General features: G+C 26.9%; 3 protein-coding genes across 3 annotated transcripts; 2 read left to right on the top strand and 1 right to left on the bottom strand.

The window, feature by feature from the left end:
• Nucleotides 1–560: 560 nt before the first annotated feature.
• Nucleotides 561–2484, top strand: LOC143425150 (PITH domain-containing protein GA19395). The gene is made up of 6 exons (XM_076897702.1): nucleotides 561–642; nucleotides 1002–1185; nucleotides 1297–1340; nucleotides 1405–1482; nucleotides 1556–1660; nucleotides 2200–2484. Exons 2-6 carry the CDS (start codon nucleotides 1015–1017, stop codon nucleotides 2408–2410), a joined length of 609 nt encoding a protein of 202 aa, XP_076753817.1. The 5' UTR covers nucleotides 561–642; nucleotides 1002–1014; the 3' UTR covers nucleotides 2411–2484.
• A 330-nt stretch (nucleotides 2485–2814) lies between these two features.
• Nucleotides 2815–7913, top strand: LOC143425465 (monocarboxylate transporter 5-like). Its single transcript, XM_076898282.1, has 9 exons — nucleotides 2815–3100; nucleotides 5442–5561; nucleotides 5620–5763; nucleotides 5948–6216; nucleotides 6383–6579; nucleotides 6719–6965; nucleotides 7179–7344; nucleotides 7422–7622; nucleotides 7708–7913. The coding sequence occupies exons 1-9, from the start codon at nucleotides 2917–2919 to the stop codon at nucleotides 7875–7877; spliced, it is 1698 nt and encodes a 565-aa protein (XP_076754397.1). The 5' UTR covers nucleotides 2815–2916; the 3' UTR covers nucleotides 7878–7913.
• Bsf (bicoid stability factor) lies at nucleotides 7906–10764 on the bottom strand. The gene is made up of 11 exons (XM_076898693.1): nucleotides 10597–10764; nucleotides 10429–10529; nucleotides 10186–10305; nucleotides 9802–10069; nucleotides 9498–9729; nucleotides 9229–9417; nucleotides 8948–9155; nucleotides 8651–8863; nucleotides 8253–8494; nucleotides 8021–8134; nucleotides 7906–7959 (listed from the first exon to the last, which is right to left on the bottom strand). Exons 1-11 carry the CDS (start codon nucleotides 10725–10727, stop codon nucleotides 7906–7908), a joined length of 1872 nt encoding a protein of 623 aa, XP_076754808.1. The 5' UTR covers nucleotides 10728–10764.
• Between the last annotated feature and the right edge of the window lie 718 nt (nucleotides 10765–11482).

Below are 11482 nucleotides of genomic sequence, written 5' to 3'. Positions count from 1 at the left end.
AAGGCTAACCCCATACATGTAAGAACGCAATCAGCGAAATGCTAAGCTGTATAGAAAACTATACTGCAGTCTGATGAAGTGGTGAATACAGTGTAATTCAGTATAACCAACCAACGATAAACAAAATTATGAACACACAATAAATTCAAAAGTGTTACCATTTTTTATTAAATATACGAATACTGTTTTAAAACGCAAAACATTGTATTGTGTAAGTATCGTTTAATGGTCGTAAGGCATCATGAATATTATAAAACAAGGAATATTTTACAAAATCAGTTTTATCCCATTATAACCGGAAAAGAATCTCTTAACGTATGTACAACAAAAATTCACTTAAGATATTTTATACAGAAATATATTTTAGTCTTTTTGGGGGATTTATAATAATCTCGTACAATTCGAGTTACATATCTAGAGACAAATATTATTCTTTCGATTTATTATTGATAGTATTATTATCTGTGCAAGCAATTATAATTATTTATCACTTATTTCCACGTTATTCATAAATAATAACGCGTGTATATGATATCACACCTACGTTGCACACATGTTTATAATAAAAACATTAAAGTGTAGCTATGTTTTTCAGATTGTCATTTCCAGTAGCGTAAACGTTGTTGTTGCGTTATAGCTTGAGTAAGTTTCATAATATATTTATTTTCCTATTTGAAATTAAGACACATATCAGTGATTGTATTTTGCTTTTTCAAATATATTTTATTATTTATTTCGTCTATTTTAATTATATATTTAATTATATGTAATTTATATGCTGAATGATAGAGAGAATGATTACTATGTATAATTATATGTACAATTTATCTGCATTTACTATTTCAGCTTTAGTTACTAATGAATGAAATTTGTCAAGAGTGTAAACTTGTTTTAATTCATTACTTTAATTTTATAGTAAACTTTATACATATACATTTGTTCTTTAACAATGTTAAACAATGTTTAACAATGTTATTGTACTGTTTCGAATTTTTTTGCAGATTCTTTTCTACAATGGCACATCAATGTAATTGTGGGAATACACATAACATTGCCGAGTTGGGTGTACAGTACAATTTATATCAAAAAATTGATGTAGAAAATGTAGAGTGCTTAAATGAATACGAAGAAGGTAGTGGGGCTACTGTATTCAAAAAATGGGAGGACAGATTAGACAGGAATAAAGTAAGTATTAATATATTAATCTCATTAATATAATAAATTTATTAATATCATTTTAGATTTTAGGTCTATTGGTATTATATTCTACACCATAATTTACCTTTTTTCTTTCAGTATGTCGAAAGTGATATGGACAATGAACTTTTATTTAATGTTCCGTATGTTACTTTTATCTAACTACATTTACATTAAGAGTACACGAATATAATCATTTTTATATAGTTTTACAGGAAACATAAAGTTAAAGGGTATTATTATTATTGGAGGTGAAGATGATTTTCATCCAAATAAAGTAAAGTTGTAAGTGTAATATAAAATGCATGATATGAATATACTTTACTAATATCGAGTAAAATATTATATTGATGTACAGATACAAAAATAGACCTCATATGACATTCGATGATGTAGCCACAGAACCTGAACAAGAGTTTGAATTATGTACGGATACAAATGGAATACATGAATATTCTCCTAAGTATGTATATATATTATTGGATTGCCAAAGCTTTTTCTTTTTTGTAACATAGTAACAAAATCTAGAAGTAGACAAATGACAAAATTTATTGACAAGGGTTAATTAATCCTTGGAGAGAAAACACATAAAGATTGATTGCATTCATTCTGGTCACTTTTGAAGGAGCCAATATGTTTGGTTAATCTAGAAGAAGGTAGACGGAATTGATTAATAGCATTTATGCAAGTGTTACAAATATGATTTTACTTTTGAAATTGTGTATAATAAGATTGTTCATAGTAATAGATTAGGTTTACTACATTTTGTGCAGGAAATTTTACTGAAAGAAAGAATTTATTTAAATAAGTTTTTTATTAATAATATGAAAAATTGTTCAGCAACAAACAATTAAACTGTCTAATAGTTCCAGATTACTCGAGAATTCATGTCCAAATTTCCTTAAAAAATATTAAAAAGCTCTTTGGCTAATTCAATATATTGTATTATTAATTGCAGTATTAAATACTTAACACAAAATACTGATTAAATTTGTATTGCAGAGTGGTCAAGTTTTCAGCAGTACATCACTTAAGTTTGCACTTTATTGGTACAGAAAGAACAGATAAAATAAAAATCTATTATATAGGATTAAAAGGAGAATGGTTACCTCTGCATCAACATGGTGTTACTATTTGTACGTATGAATTACGACCACAGATGAGCGACCATCCAAGAAGCGAAAATGAAGATATTGATAGGTCAATTAGTTGATTCTATAATAAAAAGTTGTCAAAGAATCCTAAAAAACTGAAATAATTCTGAAGACTAATAAACATTTATATTCAGATGTATTTTTTCTTCTAATTTAAATCACTTTTTATACATTAAATATTAACAAAATAACAAGTAAAATCATGTTAACTAATAATGTAAAAAACAGTTGTTAATATTAGAACTTTTCTTGTATTGACACTTGGTATAATCATGATGAATTATGTGCTTTAAAAAACTCTGGAAGTTTGGGATTGCTAGACCTAATATCCTTTCATAATATTCATAGATTGAAAGCATTGCCGTTGATTTATTTTATTAATAATTATCTAATTACATGACCAATTTTATTTGCAGTCTATCAAATTTAACGCATTCTTTAACATATGTTTCAATCTCCCCTTCTCTTCTTCATTCCCTTCTACTATATGGACACCAACTTGAAACTTCAATACATACTTGATATCGCAAGAAAGAACGTTCACTAAGTTCGATAATTGCGACTCATGGCACATGCGACTGTCAACTCCTCCGTCGAGGCAAATAAGCAGGACCAAAAAAATGCAAGTGAAAATATCGCATGTACATCAATGGACTACTCAGTGTCATCAGCTACCACGGAACTCGTACCACCGGACGGAGGATGGGGCTACATCATAGTTCTGGCATCCTTTTTAATCCATGTAATTGGTAAGCAATTAATTTTCCTCGTTTCAATGCTTTTTTCTGGAAGTTTTATATGTTTATGCCGAAGTTGTATATGTTTCCAGCTACAACTTTTATACATTTTATATCTTACTTCTTTTCATGTTTTATTAGAAATCGTGTGCTTCTTCGCCTATGCATACAATTTATCCTTAAAATTTTCTTAATATAATTTCAATATATGATACGAATAGTGCAATTTTATAATGTTAAATTATATAAATAGTGCTACTAATTATTATGTCGGAGGCATAATACAGTTGCTTATAAATAAGCATTTTGGTGAAAATGCCTTTGGTGTCAATTTATATTTTTGCACATGTATCTATTTTTCCTTTCGACGAGTCTTATCGTTATTCTTATGTTGTTACCGTTATGGTCACGTTTTGTACAGATTAATCGGATGAACGATATTTTTATCGTGCGATAAAGCAAAAGGAATAAAAAGTTTCGTACGTCAAATTTGTAAAGTTTTCACGATCGGTATTCGCATTCGCAACTAAAACAGTGCAATCTTCGTGAGAGATTCGTTTCAATTCGCTCAGAAGCGATTTACATCTTGAATTTTTTTCGATAAAAGATCAATTAAAATAAAATTAAACAAGATTGTTTCCTATTTTCTAAATATTTTGTCTTGTGTTCAAAACACACATACGCAAATCTTAAATTGTGTAAGAAACGAAACGATGTTTAAGAATGTCAACGAATGTTTTCCGAAGAAATGATTTATAATACGTGCTCATTTTATTGTGCGTTTGTTACAAAACAGTATTACCAAATACAGTAAATTCAGTACGTTGCATTATACGAAAAAAATATGTGTATCAATGCATGCGTAATCGTCCGAAGAAGAAGAACGACCTTGTAAGCATGTTTGCGCATGTATAATCATTATAAAATTCAATTTCCTCCTTATTCCAATTTTAACAAGAATATAAATATTTTAACGAAATTGCATAATGTTAACAAAATTATGCGATTTTTCTTCTAAATGTATAAAATAATGACACGACAAATTCGTAAGCGCCATTAGCACTTTCTTAAATACTTTTTTATCCCGCTTGTATAAAATGAGCAACATTAGGTAAAATATATTTACATTATGAGATTATATAAAAATGTCTAAGCATATGTTAAGAATAGATTAAATGAAAGAAAAAGCGATAAAACTTGGGATTATTCAAACGTCAAATGATACATTTTATCTATATTCCTTTTGGCCTCTTTATCTATAATATACGCAAAAATAATATTTCCATTTTGTCATTCTTGTCATAGATTCAGAGATATATCAGATGTTGTATTCAGACACAAGGACGATGACTGCGTTGTATTTATGTTGAAAGAATTGCAGTAACAAATGTTATTAATACAAATAAAAACATAGAGCAGGAACAGGATGATTTTCCAAATTATTTTTCTATTGAATACACACGCAGAAATAAAATGATAAAAATGTAGTATCTATGATAGATAGATTTTTTTAATGAAAATGATTTCATCAGAACGGTCGCGTGTAGACCGTTTTATTATTTAGTAATTGAAGTCTTCTTATAGCTTAATGTAAATGTATGAAAGTATATATACAGAAAGAATCTTCGATTACGGATATAATAAGTTCTATGATACGTGTAAAATTAGAACATGAAATAGAAAACATGTCTTTTATATACTATGGATTAGAAATTGCCTTTCATCTATTTTAAATTATAATGCCAGATACTTTTAATTGGAAAAATATAGAGAAACTATAATATTGACTACGTTATAATTACAATATATACGCGTGTAAAATTTTGCAATATAAACATATGTTTACTATAAATTCGATTTTTTCTTTTTTGTACTGAAACGTGAATAAATTACAAAATATTATGAACTATACAAAAAAAATGTTTGTTGCATGCATAAATTAATTTACAATAATTGTTGTATCCGATTGATATTCGTATTGAATACCGTGATTTCTCTTATTATCGCAGTAATCACGTTCGTTGTAGCTACGATTGAAAATAAACTAAATCAAATTCAGTTTCGCAAGAAGAGTAATAACGAACTCGTTCTAATGATAACGTAAGTAGAAGAAACACGAGCTAGAGTTTTCAGTGATCAATTACATCAAATAGATTTACATATAACAATAATGCTATTTTTAATAATAAAAACTAGAATATATTCGGTAGAATGAAAATGGTAAGTAATCGTCTGTTTTTCTTAATGAAGAAATCATTATACAACTCAATTCCTTTGGTTGATCATTTCTTTGATATACGTACTTATTATTTCGTATTAGAACATACATTTATGTGAATATTTTTTATTACAGCGGATGGTGTTACATATTCCTTCGGGGTTCTTTACGTAGAACTCTTATACTACTTCGAAGAGGGAAAAGGTGCAACTGCATGGATAGCATCGATTTTAGTTGGTGTTACTTATTGCTCAGGTAAAACCTTTGACCTTTAATAATACTGACTTTCCGTAATGAACAATTTTTATTAAAGGTCCAATATCGAGTTTGCTCGTGAATAAATTCGGATGTCGAGTTGTAACCATAATGGGCTCGGTATTGGCAAGTTTGTGTTTACTATCAAGCGTGTGGGCACCAAATATTATAACATTGTACTTTTCAATCGGCGTCGGAACAGGTGATGTGGAAAATGCTTTTTAAATGTTTCCAACAAGAATGAACGGTTGAGTAATTTGCAATATAATAACGGGCTTACCGTGATTATACCTTTTTTGTTTAATGTCACACGTAATATCGATGAAAACGTAGGCACGATATACTCGATTCATAAATTAAGAAATAATTAAATATTATCGTTGCAGGCCTAGGTTTTGGTTTAATCTACTTACCTGCGATCGTTAGCGTGACGTATTACTTTGAAAAGTATCGTTCTCTTGCAACAGGAATGGCAGTATGTGGTGCTGGTTTTGGCACATTAATTTTCGCTCCTTTATTAGACTATCTCATAGCAATGTACGATTGGCGAGGAACAATTTTGATCTGTTCTGGGATCGTTTTGAATTGCACCGTTCTAGGAGCACTGTTTAGGCCTCTTGAAAGAAGCAAATCAAAGAAAAAATATTCTATAGAGGTACAGACACTTCTTAGTAACTGATACAATGTACAATAAATAACATTCTGAAATAGAAGTATCAAAAATAATATATCATTCTTTTTATATGTTGAAATTCTAAATTAACAGTTACAATATCATCTTGTTATGAAATATCTCTTTATATAGAATTTGTGACTTTCAGAAATATTCCTGGAACTCGAAAAAAAGTCCTCAACAAGATTCAAATAATTCATTTCACAAGAAAAAAATAAAACAGTTGGACAGTGTCAGTTTTCAAAAGGATAATGATAGCACGGGTATCAAATCTTTAAGTCAACCCGCTTTAAATTCAAAGGATACAATACAGCAAGATAGCTTGGAGACAATGTATAAAGAGCAGTCGGTGTTTTTTCTGTATTTATTTAGTCAATATGAATATTCTTTTTTTTCTTATATGTACGCGGAAAAATAACTGTGAACACAAAAATACAAAGAAGTTTTTTAAATTTCATAGGATAAAAAATATATTATTTTTTAGGCTTAATTTAACACAACGATATAACGAAGAAATATTTCATATACGTCAGTCCTCTATAAGTTTACCCAATAAAATAGAGTATATTAAAACAGATAATAGGGAATTTAAAGTTTGTATTGAGAAGAAAGTAAACACATTTCAAGAAAGTGTAGATATTTCTGTGTTCAAGGATCCAGTATTTATATTATTTACTTTTTCCAATTTCTGCACCAGTATTGGCTTTTATGTACCATACATTTATATAATAGTATGTATATAAATATGTCTAAAAAAATTCTTCACTTTTTAATGTCAAATATTGCCAAATTATAAATACCTCTCTCTGTCTCTCTCTTCATAATATTTATAAACAGGCTTTATTTACTGTTCTTTTATAGAAATAATATTATGAAAGTTATGATTTTCAAATTGTTAATATTAAAAAGTGTAAACAGAATAATTAAATTGGACATTTGTATAGCCTCAAGCTGAAGAACGAGGAATTAATAAAACAGATGCAAGTTATCTTCTTGGAGTAATTGGAATTGCTAATACTGTGGGCCGTATAATATTAGGATATGTCTCTGATAAACCATGGGTTAACAGATTATTAATATATAATTTGTGCCTTACGATATGTGGTATCTGTAAGTATTGCTGTTATTATTCTTAAATTAAGTAACATCAACGAATGCATAGTGCTTAATTGCTTTTGTTTTTACAGCTACAATTCTTAGTACTTTTTGTACAACTTTTACATTATTTATAATTTATGCTTCTACATTTGGATTCACATCTGGTGCTTATGTTGGTCTTACATCTGTAATTTTAGTAGATTTATTAGGTTTAAATCGACTCACAAATGCATTTGGTCATCTCTTACTATTCCAAGGTTTTGCATCATTTCTAGGTTCACCTATAGCTGGTACATGTATTATTTTTTATAAAATTTAATTTATAAGTTCATTCGAATACAAGTATTCAACAACTTTTATAATTTGTGTTTTCAGGATGGTTATACGATGTGCTTCAATCTTATAATCCTGGATTCTTTACTGCTGGTGGAATGATAACCTTTAGTGGATTAATTCTATTCTTTATACCTGTTATTCAACAAAAAATACAAAAAAATATAAATATTCAAAAAACAAAAAACACAGTAAACAATCAATTTGCATAAAATACTTAACTTCATTTTATTCATTATTTTAACTGGATTTGTTATCACTTAATTCATATCCATTTTTAACAATAAAAAACAACTATTAAAACATATTACAAAATTATTTTTGTTAAATAAGTTCATATTTTATTATTTGATACACTTCGAAACGGATATAGCAGATCATGTGTTGCACGATTGTATAAAACTTTATCTATGACTCTTACTGTTTCAGATTGTAATCTTATATTTTGGTTTTCTATCTCGCACATTACCTGAAAGAGTAATAAAAAAAAGTTTTAAGTTTATTTCAGTTGTTAATTTAATTTGTTAAAATATTATCTAGACTATTATGGACAAGTGTAAAACATTTGAAGACTTTTAATGTCATACCAATTTCAGCCAATGTTTATAACGTGGAAAATCAATTGCAGCCTCATATAATTGCATATCTATAGATGAAAATGTAGTATTATATGCTTCATTGTTTTCTTTCAATGTTGGACAAAAATCCTTGTCTTCTAACAAATTGTGACTTATATATACAAAACTACATATATCTTTTGTACAGATAGAAGCATATCTAAGATCAAGAGCAAGTATTTTGTAGGAATATTTGCCACCAAAATATTTAACTGTAAACACATAACATTAACGATAAACAATTAATAATAATCTTTTATATTAAAATTAAAGATAAAATTAATAATAATTAATAATAGATAAACATTAAAAATAATATTAAAGTATAAATATAATTGATGTCCATGATTACTAAGCTTTTCACTTACTATATAACATAGCTTTTCTTAAGTTCCTTTTTCGCAAGAATAATAATACAAAAGCATTGTTGATTGTTGTTTCATCTATTTTACATTTCATTAATAATTTTCTCATGTAATGTACATTTCCAAAAATGAATGGTAAAACATAATCAGCAATTGTATCGACACAAGGTGGTACATTAAAAGTATTGGTCATAATCTGAAGAGTATCTAAAATACCTAAAAATGTTATATAAAACAACTTTGCTCATATTCTTACTATTGATCAATTTTTATATATTTATAATGTACAATGCATAATACCTTGTAAATTATATTTACTTCCATGACTACTTAAAAGTGGCCAGAAGTAGTGTGGTTTTATAACATAATGCCACTTAAACAGATGAAGTAAACGAAGCAATGACTTATCATCTGTCATTAATGAATAATAGAGCGCTATTGATAATGACTTTTTAAGAATCTCTTCACATTTGAAAAAGGTACACGTGTATACAATATCAGAGAATACCTGAAATAATAAAAATATTATTAAAAACAAATAAAAAGAGATAACAATAAAAATATATGAACATTTTTCTCACCGATATTTTAGTAATCATATGCTCTAAAATTAATTTAAGAATATCTTTACATTGAGGATGATCATTATTCAAAGACATATATGACAGTGCAGTAATAGCTACATGTATTTGTCTAATACTTAATAATTTTAAGATAACTTGTATTTCATTATATAAAATTTGCTTACTTTTTTTTAAATATTGATACATCTAAAACGAAAATACTGAACTGTTAAATTTTGCAATATATATTTGCAAATTGTTATTATAGATTTTTTAGAAATTCTTACGATATCAATGTGAGCAATATGACCTTCTTTTGCTAACATATAAATTACATTTAAAATATCTCTATTAGTAAAATATATGTTCCGCGAATTACATGTTACAATTATATTTTTAATTTCATTAATATCATTTGTTTTAGCATAAGCATGCATTATAGCTACATATGTTTCAGTAGTGAACTGTAATTCCTTTTCTTTCATACTAGTAAGAATTTCAATTATGTCTTCCATTTTTCTGAAAAGTATATACATTTACAAATAAGTAAATGAAAAATATATATATTATCTAATATTTATGTACATTTACCCCAATAGAGAATACCCCAATAACATTGAATCAAAAGTGGATTTTAATAAAGGCAGTCGTATTCTTTTCATTTTTGTCAAAAGTTTATGCGCCTTCTTCATATTTCCTTTCATACAGTAATGATCAATGCACATTTTGTATGTGACATTATCTGCAGGTATGTTATTATTTTCCATGATTTTTAACATTTTCGATGGTGAAAAGTCATATTCATTTTCTACATATAACTTCAAAAGTGTATTATAATGGCCTGTACATATCTTGAAGTCTTCAGATCAATTAATCAAGAAAAAGTACATATTATACATTTACTTTACAAAGAAAATTGAATTTTATTTAATTTTATTATTAAATAAATGAAAAAGTATTATACTATGAACATACTGCAAACAGTTAGGACTGTCCATAATGATTTACCAAGATTTACTTTATCCAATGGTAGACAATCTGTTACATTACAACATAATTCAAGTAGTGAAACTGTATGTCTATAATGTATAGAATCTGCAATAAAGAAACATTTTTAGTTAAAGCATTTTGTTACAGTAATAATAACTCTTATCAAATAAATGCATTAGTCTTTTTTTATGTATATAAATACGTTATATTAATACAAAATGTACTTGCCTGTAAAATTTATATGGTTAATAATATTTTCAATCTCTTTCTTTTTTATCAAATTGTATTTTCCTACATTATCTTCTTCTTCTGCCATTGACATTACATTCCTATCAAGACATATAACTTTTTGTAAGTTGTATGAATAAAAGGATGCAATGTTCTTAAAGAACTAACCTTACTGAAACAATGACCGAATTATTACTGCATATAGTTACGAAGTTTGTAACTTTCTTGTTTTCATTTCGTAATGCAGCTTTTAGATGGTGTCCACGATTATATGCACATCGTAATGCAATACTTAACATATTGTATTGAAAATATTTGAGCCGACTTTATCACATGAGTGAAAAATCTAACCTATTTTAATTCAAAGCGTGTAGTAAAACAACAATGTCACGTGCCGAAGAAAAGGCTTAATGTTGGAATTTGAAATTAATTATTTTTTAATTTTTTAACTGAGATAACGATTAATTCATTGAGAATTAGGATGAAAAATGTATTGCGATGTATGCATATTTATTATAATTTTTTTCTTTTGATGTTATGTTGAATTTATTTTGGCTATACATTTATGGGTATACGTAATATAATTATGTTATTAAAAAACAATCGTGTACAAAAGTTATTACTTAATAAAATATATTTGTTTCATATTAGATGTACATATAAAAATACATGATACACAATTACCATTATCAAATGGAATCAAAATTAATTCCATTTGATAATTTTAAAAATTGAGGAATTCACTTTATACGTAAGATATTTTTATACTTTTATAGATATATTTCTAGACATGTATAATGAACTATGTAAATTATTAGAAATAACCGAAAATATATTTTTATATAGAATGGTTTACATACACTTTTAGTTGCAAAAATCTAGAGAATGCAATAATTCATAGAAAAATGAAAAATATTAGAAATTAAGTGAAATTCAATTAAGAACAAATATTAATAGAAGACTAACATATAAACTGATATATCTTGTTAATAACCAATGTGAAGCTAATATATCATATTACATTTGTCAAGTTTTAAAATACACTCTTAGATAT

The sequence above is a fragment of the Xylocopa sonorina genome, chromosome 7 (genome assembly GCF_050948175.1).
Source record: "Xylocopa sonorina isolate GNS202 chromosome 7, iyXylSono1_principal, whole genome shotgun sequence".
In the NCBI taxonomy this organism is placed as follows: domain Eukaryota; kingdom Metazoa; phylum Arthropoda; class Insecta; order Hymenoptera; family Apidae; genus Xylocopa; species Xylocopa sonorina.
The sequence above is the reverse complement of the archived record's forward strand: the minus strand, read 5'-3'. Positions and strand labels throughout refer to the sequence as shown.

Bases quoted from the DNA above. Each gene is read 5' to 3' on its own strand.
- LOC143425465 (XM_076898282.1), top strand. From the start codon at position 2,917: ATGGCACATGCGACTGTCAACTCCTCCGTCGAGGCAAATAAGCAGGAC. The intron at 3,101-5,441 runs GTAAGCAATTAA...TTTTTATTACAG, and splicing joins CTTTTTAATCCATGTAATTG to CGGATGGTGTTACATATTCC. The intron at 5,562-5,619 runs GTAAAACCTTTG...TTTTTATTAAAG, and splicing joins TGGTGTTACTTATTGCTCAG to GTCCAATATCGAGTTTGCTC.
- Bsf (XM_076898693.1), bottom strand. From the start codon at position 10,727: ATGTTAAGTATTGCATTACGATGTGCATATAATCGTGGACACCATCTA. The intron at 9,418-9,497 runs GTAAGAATTTCT...TTTTCGTTTTAG, and splicing joins ATATTGCTCACATTGATATC to ATGTATCAATATTTAAAAAA. The intron at 8,135-8,252 runs GTATGACATTAA...TTACTCTTTCAG, and splicing joins ATAAACATTGGCTGAAATTG to GTAATGTGCGAGATAGAAAA.
- LOC143425150 (XM_076897702.1), top strand. From the start codon at position 1,015: ATGGCACATCAATGTAATTGTGGGAATACACATAACATTGCCGAGTTG. The intron at 1,341-1,404 runs GTATGTTACTTT...ATTTTTATATAG, and splicing joins GAACTTTTATTTAATGTTCC to TTTTACAGGAAACATAAAGT. The intron at 1,661-2,199 runs GTATGTATATAT...TTTGTATTGCAG, and splicing joins ATACATGAATATTCTCCTAA to AGTGGTCAAGTTTTCAGCAG.